The 14,123-nt window shown below is 45.3% G+C and overlaps 1 protein-coding gene across 1 annotated transcript; it reads right to left on the bottom strand.

The window, feature by feature from the left end:
• Positions 1–1,216: 1,216 nt before the first annotated feature.
• On the bottom strand, positions 1,217–13,793 carry fam53c (family with sequence similarity 53 member C). The gene is given in 6 exon segments (XM_018677739.2): positions 1,217–6,398; positions 7,119–7,922; positions 7,925–8,136; positions 8,379–8,436; positions 9,925–10,277; positions 13,472–13,793. Coding segments are annotated over 4 exon segments (1,317 nt in total). The 5' UTR covers positions 8,386–8,436; positions 9,925–10,277; positions 13,472–13,793; the 3' UTR covers positions 1,217–6,104.
• Positions 13,794–14,123: the final 330 nt, after the last annotated feature.

The raw sequence follows: 14,123 nt of genomic DNA, 5'->3' as shown, positions 1-14,123 counted from the left end.
TAATATACAGACGTGTTTCTATTATTCCATCCAACACATTGTTGTCAGTGAGGGCAGGTTAAATAACAAAGAAAACAGAGATGTGATCATGTGACAGTTTCCTCTCTGTCTGAGGTGTGAAGCAGCTGAGGATCTGACTGCTGCTCAGTTCACAGATTTAAAATAGTCAGACAGAAGAGACACATCACATTCATGAATGAGCACATGAAAAACATTCACACTGCTCTGTACATGTTGTCACTGCAAAACTAAAGCTTGTTTGTTGAGAAACCAGCTGTAGATCTTCAGTCTTCTCATCAGAGTCGGTCTCAGTTTCAACACAAACTGGGAATTTACTGAAAAAGACAATGAGACCAAAGCGGATTAGAAAATAAAAGACTGAGACAGAGTCACAAGGAGCAAATTCTAGAAACATCTCTGAACCTTTTTTTGTTGTTTTCTTGATGATATAACTTTTATTAAAACGGCGACTTTCCCAGACATTTTGACTTTTTTTCTAATAAAATTGTGACCATAGTCTCACTTTATGTTTTTACCATAAAATTGCAACTTTATCCAGTTTATTACTTTTTTCATTCTACAGCTTATTTCAAAATAAAAACAAAAACATTTAGCTTCATAACATCACATTTTTTCTTCATAAAAGCAGGACTTGACTTTTTGTCAAAAATTTTTGTGACTTTTTTAAAAAATTGCAATTTCTTTTGTAAAATATTAACTGCTCATAAAATTGCAACTACATTCTTAACTCTTATATTTTCTCATATCATTTTTTAAAATTTAAACTTCAGCTTCATAATATTACAACTTCTGCCCCCAAAACTAGGACTTCTTTCTCATGTTATGACTTTTTCCTCAAAAGTGTTTGAAATTGGGACAAAACTCTTTTCTCATATCATTTCAAAAAACTACAACTTTATCTTCATATTTTACACTTTCTTTATAAAATTGCCATTTTGTAGTCATGTTACAACTTTTTCTCAAAACTGTAAACTTTCTAGTTTTAAACATCCACAGTCTAAAAGACATGGTCCTGTGTTTACTGTTGTAAATAACCCTTTAATAACATTCAGTTGTTGCCTTGTTGTTCATTCCAGCATTAACAGTTTTGGTGGTGGGTGGGGTTTAGTTAAACCTGTAGCATATAAAACCAGTGATATGCTCCTTTAATGTTGACCATACAAAGTGTCTGATGATAATAAAGACAGGAGGCCAGTTTTCCCCTTTCGTTGCAAAATAATTTTCATTAAACTTAATTTATTCACAAACTGCTTTTCAAATTGCCATGTTGTTGTTGTTTTTTCTTTTCGTCACATACAATAAAAAACATTTCTAAAAGACAAGGGATGTCCAAGTCTCTCCGCTAAATTTGTACACGACCGCTCCTCCTCCTCCTTTGTCCTGAAGCTTCTTTATTTTTTATTTTTTCCAGACACGATGCGTTCATCACCGACGTCTTGCCGCACTCAGACATCAGATTAGAAATATTAAGAAAAAACAGCAGAAAATAACGAACAGAAGGACTAAAAATTTAACAGCTACAGTACACATTTCCTTTTCTTCTCCATTAGTTTTGTCTTTTCTTTTTTTTCTTTTTAACATTTTGATTTACAGAATAGTAGAATATGTTCAGTTAAGGCTTATGCTGAGTGTTATGGACCAATCAACAGAAACAAGCCAACAAACCAGGAGGGTGGTTTGAGAGGGGTGAGTGTATATGTGCGTTATGGGGACTGTGTGTGTTTATGTGTGTTACAGGGACATTCTTTCTGGAAACATTACTTTTTCTTAAATGTATTTTTTAATTTTAACTATTTTGTAAATTTGAGTGAGTTGCCCATTTAGACTTTTTCTACTTTCGTGTGTCATCAAGTTTAATTTTGTAATTAATAGCACATGAAGCTAACAAGCTAGCTTATAGCAAACTTCAACCTTACACTATACGAGTAGTTCAACATTTTTGGCAAATATTCTCTTTCCCTCCGAGTCAGATGTTCAGATTTCAGTCTCCTGTATTAAGAATGAAGCTGGACTCAGGACACGGTTAGCCTAGCTTAGCATAAAGACTGGAAAAAGGGAAACAATTGGCTTATATAGCTCACTGAGTAACATGTTCTATCTACAGCTACTTAGACACAGTGGTACTTGCTAAATGCTAACATTATCATGCTAATATAATGACAACACTTAACACCGCTGATGTTCAGCAGGTATGGGTGTTAGCATGCTAACATTAGCTAATTAGCAGGAAACACAGAGGCCAGCTGAGCCACATGGGAATGTCATTAGCAGTATTTGGTCATAAACCGAAGTACCAGATACATCTAAAGACAACCCGATGATGGTGCTAGTTGAAAGGTCAAAGGAGCACCAAAATTATTACAGTTCATCATTAGAAGAGCATGAATGTCTGAACCAAACGTCATCTCAACCCATCCAATAGTTGTTGAGATGTTTCAGTGTTAGCCCTAATGCTAACCTTGTAGTTGCCAGATTTAGCTAATTAGCAATTGGCCATTTTCAACCATTTTGTGAAAAAGTTTGTTGACGTGTCTGTAGTGCTTTTTGACAAATCGACTAACAAAATGTTGGCAGACCCAGATATTATGCTATGCTAAGCTAACAATCATCAAAGCCAAATTTCTCAAAAATGTTGAACTGTTAAATCAGAATCACCAGCTGGATGTTTTAAGTCCATAAATAAACATGTGACGGATGAAAACAAAAACAAACCCACACAAACAGAAACTCATTTTACCCCCAACTCAAACACCCTGATATCCAGCAGCAGCAGCTCGCTGTTTCCACAATGAAATGTTGATAATCCATCACAGTCAACATTTATTAACATTATCCTTTACTTTTTTGATCAAACGCACGTTACGTCTTTCAAACATGATGGTGAATATATGATCCTGTTTTTGATTGTCTCTGGGTTTGAGTTTTTTGGATGTGTCACTAAAAGACGTCTGAAACAGTTTAACTTTAATAACACCTCCTGAATGTTGACTGTGATAGATTATTTCTCTGCAGGCTGCAGAAACAAAATGTTTGTCCGAAAGAAAAGGAATTGATCCGGTTTGAAGTTATCAGCAGGAATGTGACGTATGATTCTCAGTACAAAAACCTTAAACGAGTAAAACGAGACACGTGGTCCTTAATGCAGCAGTGAAACTGTGACTTGCTGTAAAATGTTCAGACCTTAAACGTGCAGCTTTTGTTCTTTTTTTATGGGATTCAAGTGAAAACTGGACGAAAAAATAAATAAATCACATCATAAGTTGCAGCTGTTTTCAGTTTCCACCACATTCACACCTGGTGGTTCTGTGAATCCTCAGAATCCAGATTTAATCCAGATTAGATTGAAATGCACCGACTGAAACCAGGTTTAAAACTGTCGAGCTCTGAATGTTCAGATTCATAAACTTATTATCTTTGATTAAATGTCACCAGACATTTAACATTTAACACTGACTGCTTTCAATAAAAAGTGTTTGGTTTTAAATAGAGAACCGTGTCTACAGTTTTTAAAGTAAGACAATTACTTGGATTTCTCACAGGTCAAATGTTGGGTTATTCAGGCTCCTGTCCATGCTAACACACCTGAAACCACAGGTCACATGACCATTTATCTGCACTGGGCATGCTCGTGCTGGTGTAACTGTCATGTGATCGGAGTGTGACCAATCAGGGAAGGTGTTCTGGATCGTTTCTGTCCATCCGGACTAAAACACAACACCAGAGTTTTCAAACTAAAACGGGGCCAGCACAGTTTTTGGAAGTCTCTGTTTTAGTTTTAAAATGACTTATTAGTGTGGACGAAGCCTCAGACTCAAACCTTCTTCACATTAACACACGAAACAAACAAACAGGTTTCCTATCGTTTCAGCTTTGATCTCGTCTTGTATCTTCTTCTTCTGTGGTTTATTGGCAGCGGTGGATGAAAATGTGCAATAATTGACGTTCTGACATTTTTTGTGGAAACCAAGTCAAAACTCGACCTGACTCAGCTCAGACATTGTACTATCTGTCTGCAGAAGTGACGTGGACCAGCTTTTATCAGGGTCACAATCTGGATTTAACCTGGACACAAGTCACATGACCACCAGGTGGGATTCAAGATGTCAGTGCCAAGACTCTTTTTAGGAAACACACACACACACACACACACACTCACACACACTCACACACTCACAGAGAGAGAGAGAGAGACAGGTGAGTATTTGTAGTGTTTTTCAGTGACAGGTGTGCGACAGGAATGTGTGAACACTCAGGTGAACAACAGCATCAGTGACTACCTGCCCTCAGTGAGGCCTGATGGGACGCTGCCGCAAAACACCAGCGAACCTGAAAGTATCACCTGGCCACGGTCACATCTGACATGTAGTGTTTATACAGGTGTCTAATTTTGGTATGACGACTTGACGTTATGGATTAAAAGTACGACCTGTAGGGGGCGACAGATCAGCTGATTATTATTTTCAAACAATAGAAACAAGACTAAGACGAAATAAAAAGAGAAATGAATGGACGTTTCGTCATAGTTCTGGTTTCTAAAAGGTCGATTTGTATTTAGTTTTAGTCTCATTTTTGTTGTGGGAAGGTCACACATGGAGAAATGAGCCAAAATGATCAATTCAACAAATCGAATAAGCTTCAATTACTCAGACCTCTCTGTGTATTAGTTTTCTTACTTTGGAAAAGACTTTCTGTCACTTTGAGCTGAACTTGGGTGAACCGGCCCTTTAAATCCTGATTAAAGCTGCTGTTTGAAATAAGCAGCGTGCAGGGTCAAGTGTAGGGATGGGCATAATTAATTGATGATTGATTATCAATCGCTAATTTTGTCAAATGCCCACGTGGGATTTAATTAATTCGTCACCATGTGGCAGCAACCAGCAGGAGGCGCTGTTCAAATTTTACAGGTTAAACTGAGAAATTGTCTCAGAAATTGAAGGTGAAGTTTGGTGTGCGGCCATTTTGAGCTAAGAACTAACGAAGCTCAGTGTAAACATCACAATGCTGCGTATAACTACTAAACTGTCTGCACTAAATATTTTTGTATTAATGTTTGATGTAATTGATAACTTTTTTGTGTCTAAAAGATTCTCAGCTGCGTTTACGACGAGCGCTGCCTTCTTTAGATTTTCATAAAGATTTTTCTGGATTTTGTTTTTAGATTTCCCAAGATTTTCTTTAAAAAATGGATCTTTCCCTAGATTTTGTTTGTCGCTGGATTTTCTCCATATCTTCTTAAAGTTAACTTTGGTTTGTTCAGTTTGACCTTTATGAAGCCACAGATCTCTGATGTTTTACTTTCTGTTAGTTCAACCTTAAAGGCTTTGTTTCAGAGGATTGTTGTTGGTCATTTATTCTTGGAATAAAGATTTCATTGAGGAAAAACACACTTTCTTTAGCGGCCTATTTCCCTGTTTTTTTTTTTGCGATGATTGATCAAGGAACGCCCACCCCTGACGTGACGGGCGTGGTGATGGTGTTTCAGGTCGGTGCTGCAGTACAGCAACAGCCTCATCAGACCGTGGTGTGTTACAGAGACTCAGTCGCCGTGAGCTGGAAGACACCAGGACGCCAGGATGCCGAGGAACACCTGGACGGTCTGAGTCCAGTCTCAGAGGAGGGAAGACTCTGCACCTGAGCTTCAGGTACCTGAACGATGGCTTGTTGGTGCGTTAGCCTGAAGCTAGCAGGATCAAACTGGGACTTTTGGAGGTAAGAGAAGGTCAGACGCAGGTTTCCCTGTGAACTGGTCTGGGATTCAGAGAGTCCAGGTTTCCTGTCATCGCAGGCGACCAGAGTTACTCTCTGAGAGGTCCTCGCTCTGACAGCAGAGAGGACGACTCCCAGTGAAGCCACGGCGCCGAGTCTTTTAACGGTGGTAGTCAGATCATCACTGTCGTCATCAATCAGCTTCCCCAGCTCATCCAATGAGAGAAGGTGTTGTTCCTGAGAGCCTTGCTGATTGGTGGCAAGGAGGCGCAGAGTGTTGAGACGATGGTGGTCCAGGAAGGGGGTGGGTCAGATCATTTCAGAATAAAACTAAATAAAAAACTGAAACAGAGAACAGCCTTCCATTTACAAATACATCAGTTTTCCTCTATTAAGTTCAAGTCGAGTTCTGTACAATCCCTCTCAAACACCGCCTGCTGCGCCGCCTCTCGCTCGTCCACTTCCTCCTCCCCGTCATCGTCGTCGTCGTCTTCCTCGCGACACTCCTCGTCGCTCTCGCTCAGCGGCCCAATGCTGGTCCTGCCTAGGCACTCGGCTGGAGAGCAGGAACCCCGGAAGTCGCCCATGAAGGGCTCCATGCCCATACAGACGTCACCGCTGCAGGCCAGCCTGCCGCCGCGCTCCAGACACTGCGGGTCGATGCTGCGGGTCTGAGGGACGACAGGAAGAGCGTCAACATAAACCTGAGACCTCACCAACGGCTGAGATTAGCTCGTTGCAGATCAGTATCAGTGTGTTCAGGGGTTCAGATATATTTCACTTCAGTAATGCATTTCATTTCTTGTGATTTATTAATCAGCACACTGATTCCTGAACTAATAACAATGACTGTAGTAACAGTCCACTAACAACACTAACCACCTGAGAGCTAGCTAGTTAGTATGATAGCATCAGTGTCCGCAGAATAAAACTGGTGTTAAGTCAGTTTGTATTTCTATAGCTCCACAGCAGGAGGCACTTTGAATATTAAGCAGGTCTAGACTGTACTCTGCTCTCAGTGAATAAATCCTCCTGTTTAACAGTGACAGTAACAGCTAACTGCTAACAGCTAACTGCAGGTCCCCTCCTGGGTGTTTCAGAATAAAAGCACCAGTGGTTCTGCTTTGATTCATGTCTTTACAAAAGAACTTTATTTAACTGAAAACCTCTGTATCAACCTACTGAGCTATTCAGTGGTGTTCCTTATAACACGTTAGCATTTCTGTTAGCATGGCTTTAAGACTGAGCTAAAGGGTTTACAGTTGGAGGTGTAACTACCTGTTTCACTGATCAGTCTTCAATAATCTGATTAACCCACAGACACACTGAGAAACTGACCACAGATACCTGTGGTTAAATAAAGACAGGTGTTACTGTACTTCCTGTGTTACCTGAGTCATCTTGGTGAAGTCGAGGACGGGTCGGGCACAGGGTCGGTCGGGGTCTCGGCGTCTCTTCAGACCCGGTTTGAGCAGCAGCAGGTCGCAGGGCTGCGAGTGGCAGCGCGGCAGCTGCGGCGGCAGGCTGCGGCGCAGGGATGACGGCGTGCTGCAGGCCGAGGAGGGCGAGGCGGGCACCACCGGGCCTCCTGCTGTCGCTCCGGCCACGGCGGAGCAGCCCGGCGGAGGTGCCGCCGCCACTTGGCTCGGCACAGGAGGCGGAGGCAGGAAAGTGGAGGCCGCCGAGTCTCTGATGAGCACGGGGGAGAGGGAGAAACGCCTCTGAGGAGGGGGAGGCGGGTGGAGGGGTGAGGGTGAGGAGGAGCAGGAGGAGGGGGAGGGGAAGAAGCAGCAGCAGGCTCCTCCCCCCGCGGCCGCCTCGCTGGGGTCCCAGGGGAAGCTCCAGGGCAGGGGGGAGTCCGGGGACAGCGCCAGGCTGAAGAAGGTGGGGCTGGACGAGGAGTGCAGCGATGAGTTCAGGGAGGAGCTGGGGGCGCGGAGCGGACAGGCTCCTCCTCCCACCGCGCCTGCCCCTACACCCCCTCCTCCCACCCCTGTCCCCCCACCTGTGACCCCTCCCCCTGCTCCCCCGTGGCACTGCTGGCGACTGACGGGAGTCCAGACCCGCGAGGCGCTGGGCCGCCAGGTGTAGCGGCAACGTGACAGGTCCTCAGGCACCGACAGGGAGCGGCAGTGCCGTTTGGGGGGCGGCGGAGGAGGGGGAGGGGGCCGGGGCCAGGAGGCGCTGCCGCCGCCGCTCCGGGGAGGGACAGCTCGGACGCTGAGGTGCTCGGCGCCAGGGGCCGGTGCTGCTGCGGCTGAGAAGGGGTCCCGTCCAGGGAGTCGCCCCCCTCCTGCAGGTGAGCATCTGGGGGCACCAGGGGCACAGGGCCGGGGGGGAAACTAGAGCTCAGCAACCCCCCCTGCAGGCCGGACTTAGAGGGAGGGCAGAGCTGCCAGTAGCTGCTCTCTGAGGACACACACACACACACACACACACAGTTGACATCTGGTGTTGTGATGTCATCATATCTATGTTGTGTTGTGTTTCGAGCCAGTTTGAACTGTTACGATGAGTTGCATCGTGGGAAATGTAGGATGCAGTGTTTTTACAGTTTAATCTATACACAGCTTTAAATCACTGGTTCTTCATGTTTGGAAAGCCTTCCAGGTTAACATTCATTTATTTTGAACAAAACCTGAAACACTCACCAGGCATCAAGCCATCTGGGGGCCAGCACTCTGCGAGGGTTTTCGGGTCCAGCAGGGACTGGGAGACAAAAACACCAAGACGGGCTTCAACAACACTTCTTATGTTAGGATCAAATGTGTCCCTGAAATGATTTAACATCATCTCTAAAACTTCCTTCTTTATCTTTGGTTTAATAAAATGTAATGGAGGAAACCTGAACAAGTTTTCTCCTGAAGCTCCATCTAGTGGACGTTTGAGAGAACTGCAGCTTCAGCTGAGGAGGCTGGTTACAGAGAAATTAACTAACCATAGCTCAGAAAGTAAAACTCCCATCAGCACAGTTTCTTCAGTCTGAGCTCCACAGAGCTTCAGTGACGACTCTGATGTTTTATATGTGGACGTCCTGTTTACGGTTTAGGCTCCGGTCACAGTTTTAAAACAGAGCTTCAGAGCTCAGTTTAACATGGCAGTCTATGGGACTGTGGGTCAGAGCTCTCTGTGTTTGGAGGAGATTTATTCACAAACTGTGAGTCATGTGACAATGGGAGTCACACTGGGTGAGAGAGGACACATTTCTCTACGTCTTCATATAGAAAGTGTCTGCTGTAGGTTGGAAACTGTGGGAATTAAAAGAGGTTTGAATCAGATTTTTATGGTAAAATGTTCAAAGGTGGCAGTTAGAGTGATGATGTCACACGTGATGTCAGAACATTCCGCGCAATACACACCCATTATAAACTCTGACACTGTAAAAAATATAAAAGTTAAACTGAAACAGCATCAACATGAAGATTTAACTGAAAACAGCCTAAAGTCATGTGACCTGTTTAAAACCATGTTTCTATGTGAGTCTGAGGAAATAATGTGGCTCCAAAGAGGCCTAGCCTGAGGTGACTGTAACTATTCCAGCCACATGATTGGTTCGTTGTACCATTATTTTCATTATGATTGGCTCTTCCTGTTGATGAGTTCTTTCAACATTGTATTGATCTTATCTTTCTGTTGAAGAACAGTTGTTTTGCGATAATTATTTTTATCGTTTCTTGTCCCGCTGTGGCTGCTTCAACACGAAAAGGAAACAAGCAGATGGAGAAATAAATAAAAAATAAAAATGTAGATAAAGTCTGTAGTAAGAAGTCAGTTAGCATGTTAGCATGTTAGCACTTCCTGTTCCTCGTCCAGAGTCAGTGTGTTTCTGGTTAAATGTCTGAAATAAGGTCTGTGGTTTTAACACAAGCTCAAGACATTTTCAGGTTTTATTCTCCGACATAAAATGGGTCAGTAAATCCCCCACTCCTGATGTTTGAAGCTTTTACGTGTCTTAAAAAAGGCGGTTGCTAACGAGTGTCTAAATGAGACTACAGAGGTTGTTGGGGACGTTAACATGAAAACCCATCTACTCACCAGTCCACCTTTACAGCCTCGTTGTGTTTCTACTCATGCTCTTTCAAACTCTCACTAACTTTCTAAGAAGAAAGGCTTTTGTAGAAGAGCTCAGAGCTAAATGAAATGACCTGTAGAAAGGTGTGTTTACAACAGGTGAGGCCTCAGGTGTCAGGGACTTACCAGGTAGAAGTCCCCCGGCTGAGCAGGGTCACCTTCCAGAGTCTGCTTCCTCAGGCTCTCCACCAGCAGCGTGACCACAGCATGGTGGCAGGGGATGGGGCGGGGGTGGGGTAGGGAGGCGATGAGGGGATGGGTGTAGGAGGAGGAGGAGGGGGGGAGAACAGGGAGGAGAGGGGAGGAGGACGAGGGAGGGGAGAGCCACGCCCGTCTGTGTGTCTGTCTGTTTGGTCCGTCACAGGACGAAGAGGGGTGGGGGGCTGAGACTCCTCCTCCTCCTTACCAACTCAGGGCCAGGTAGCCCCGCCCACTCTCACAAGGACATCGTCAGTCGGCTGTTGCCCCCGGCATCGCACCTGGAGAGGAGGGAGACAGGTGAGTTTACTGTGAAGCTGCTGCAGCCATGACTGATCGATCTGCCAATAATCAATGATTCATCTTTATATCTATACTTTGTGGTTCTCATGTGATTGTGAATCTCTTCACGACGTCACCTGGAGTTTTTCAAATAATGAACTGAAATGATCTGAAAACGAACCAGAACTGAAAATAATCATTACTCTCTTAATCTAATAATCGTCTTGATTAATCAATCAATCAATCTTGTGATCTATATCTTTTCTAAAGCCAAAAACCATGTCGTATTTTTCTGGACCAACAACGTCCACATATTAAGGTTTTCATCTCTTCATTTACATTTGATTCAATAATAAAAAATAAACTGGCTTTGAACAGGATCGGCCTCATAAAGGCAGCGAGTCAAAGCAACACAACAAACCACAGCTACGACACAAACACAACACACTATCACAACGTTCACTAGGAGCTGGAAATGTTCTCACAACAAACTTCTTTGATTCCTCTGACGGCTCGAAGGCAGTTTAACCTGTTAGAGTCTAACAGCGCCTCCTGCTGGTCGCTGCCATGTACTGAAAGTCATTATACTGCTTCAAGACTCCCGACACAACCTCACTGATTCTTAGTGATCAATCATCGATTGATTACGTCTATCCCCGGCTCCAAACCCATGAGGTCGGTTTTCCTGCTGGAACCATAAACATCAGGTTTTCCAGGTGTGCATCGTGACATCATCAGTGGGCGTGTCCTGTTCTCCAGGTTGGACAGAGAGGATGGAGAAGACAGCAGAGGATGATCAGTTGCAACATCCTCCATCACTGATCAGACTGGTTCTGATCTGGGAACCTGGGTCAGTTCTCTGGACGGAACCAAGGTTCAGAGAGTCCAGGCTGATGCTAACCTCAGAGGTGGACTACAGGACAAACCACCTGTGCAGGTGTTCAGCGACGAGTCAGAACCGTCCAGTTTGTCTCAGCTCCGTCACCACAAAACACCAACAAACTGGTTTCTACCAGTTACTGTAACTGACAGAGCTTCATCAGGTCAGAGAGCTGCTGAGGAGGTCAGAGGTCAGAGGTCAGGTAAAGACTGTGTTTACACCTGAGATCTGAACACAATGTGATCCAGACTACCTCCAGACGTGGTCAGCTAGGTGGAGCTGGTCTTAACTACGTCAGATTTATGATGCGTTCCATTTACATCAGAAGTCGGACGTCAGACGCGTTCCATCAGAAAAACATGGCCGCTCACAGGAAGTGTTTGTTGTTTCTCTGTCAGCGAATCAGATCAGATCTGCTCCTGAAGAACAGCTGAGCTGTTAACATCAGAGTTTAACACAAACTCTTCAGATTGTTGTTTAAAAGACGTTCACATTTCAAACCTGCAACATTAAACCATGAAGGTGAACTGATTCAGTCGTATCTCAGACTAGCTGTTGTTAGCAACAGTTGCTAACATCGCTCTACAAACAGCGTAGCAACATGTCCACAGATAAACCTGAACAGTTCTCTGTGTCTGACTGACTTCATGTAAACTAATGAGACTGAGCTGCTATAAACAGGAACATTAGCAGAGAGTTCACTGCTGCTGATGAGGAGCAGCCATCTTGGATTCTGTCGGGGTTGGTGGGGTTGCTCCTCTAACTTCTAACTAGGAAGTTGGAAATTCTGATTTCGGAGTGAACGCACCATTAGTCCACTGGTTCCCAACCTGGGGTTCAGGCCCCTCCAAACGGTCACCAGATCAACCTGAGGGGTTGTCTCATGATTCACTGATCTGGTTTCAGTTTTTAGACTGTGAAATATTGATCATACGATCAGTTATTGAGCTGAAAGCAGGTGAGAGGTTGCAGTTGGATGCTGGTTTCCATGTTTTTTAATGTAAAATGATGTGTTTTCTTTTTATAAACATATTCCTTTCCAGCTATTATTAGATTTTTTCAGTCAAATATTGGACAGTTTCACCTGTTAAGGTCTCAGATATGGTTTAAATATGAGGTGTAGAGGAGTAAATGTCTCTTTGACACCTGTCAGGTGACAACAGGCCTCAAACAGACGCTGCTTTGTTGTTGTTGTTTTTTTTAATCAGCTCATCCTGTGATTTTTACTGTAAAAAACAAGAGGAAGCTCAGATAGATGCAGGGCAGAGGCAGGGAATGGGAATACTCACAAAACCCAGCTCACAGCTGTATCTAAGTCCAGTACTTGAGTAAATGTAGTTCATTACATTCCCTGGTAGAAACGAGGTCAGGGGCCACAGACAGGAAAACACATCATTTTGATTTGTTTGAATGGTTTTGTGAGGCAGCTTCGTTCCGCAGGCTCCGGTTTAACCCGGTGGTTTGTTGTGGTGGTCCGGGGCAGCGCAGGCCTTGCTGCAGCCTGAGCCGAGCCGCCTCTCTGATGCCGGAGGGCCGCTGGGCATCTCCGGCTGCTGCTAGCTCGTGGCTAACGCATCCTATTGTTTTCAATGAGGGATGCTAACACGTCTGTGCAGCGGTTTCCCCGTATCAGTGCAGAAACCATGCGGGAATGTCCTTATGAATTAATGACAGAAACCTTTAATAATAAAAATAAAATAATTGATATTTGGAGTATTCAGGCTGCCGGTTACATCGCCGGGCTAGCTCCCGTTACCGAGCATCCTGAGCCGTTAGCTCGTTATAAATAATATGTCATGTCGTTATTCCTGTCAAGGTCGGCACAATAAACTCAGCCATCTTTGCTCGGTGAAAACAAACCCGCGGGCTGATTATCGAGCCTCCTCCGCCGCCTCACAGGCAGCTCTGTGCCGGTGTTCTTCGCGGGGTCTGCGGGGCTAACGGCGGAGCTACACCGGCCGCCTGGCTGCCAGCATCCAGCTCTGCTAACGGCGGCTAACGGAGCTGCTAGCAGCGTTAGCCGCAGATTCACAAACAAACCGCGGGCATCAGAGGGGGTGTCCGGGGTTACCCTCCCCCCTCCGCTCCCTCACCACCACCTCTGCTCAGACACGGTTCCTCTAACTAAAACCCGGATTCCTCCCGGCCGGGTCAGACCAGAACCAGGGCTGGCTGATGATAGCGGAGATAACGGTGAGGTCTGGCCGGCCTGTGAGCGCTGTGAGCGGCGTGTGAGGAGGGGGTGGGGGGTGGGGGTGCTGCGGGATGAGCAGCAAAACAAGCGGGCATTTAGCTTCACTGTCAGCCGCTTACCTTGTCCGGGAGACGGGCTGAGGCGGCTCCGGTGGTTGCAGCGGCAGCAGACAGCGGCGGTGCTCGGTGTATTGACCCAGTAACGGTATTATTAAAGAGCAGGACACGGCGCTCCGCCCGCCGCCACCTAAACCCTCCACAATGAATTAAAGTCCGGATCTAACCGCGCTCAGCGGGCACCGCGGGCTCCGGGACCGACCGAGGCATCGGCTGCGACCAGTGTCCACCGAGTCCCGGTGATTAAAACATCATAATAACGGATCTGCGTGCACACGCCCGTGAGCGGTGGCATTCATAAATAACATTTACGGTGCCAGGCGGGAGGAGGGGGGAGGAGGAGGGGGGCGGTGCTACACCTCCTCACTGCTCCAACACCTGCCTTTATTTACCACACACACACACACACACACACACACAGCGACACATTATCACAACACAAATATCACACAAATAAACAGAATTCACCCAGTGTGAGAATTAGCTCCTGACGCGCAGAGCATGACGGGAGCTGGAGTTTTAAAGCCCCGGATCACAGCGGGCTTGTTTACAGCTGATCTCGGGTCAGTCATCTCCGCTGTTTTTAATCAGCTGCAGACAGTCAGGAGGTGACGCAGCAGCTGCTGATCGATCTGATCGATCAGTGTGATCAGTG

The sequence above is a fragment of the Lates calcarifer genome, unplaced genomic scaffold (assembly GCF_001640805.2).
Source record: "Lates calcarifer isolate ASB-BC8 unplaced genomic scaffold, TLL_Latcal_v3 scaffold_73_155, whole genome shotgun sequence".
NCBI lineage: Eukaryota > Metazoa > Chordata > Actinopteri > Centropomidae > Lates > Lates calcarifer.
This window is presented reverse-complemented; position numbering and strand designations above follow the sequence as displayed.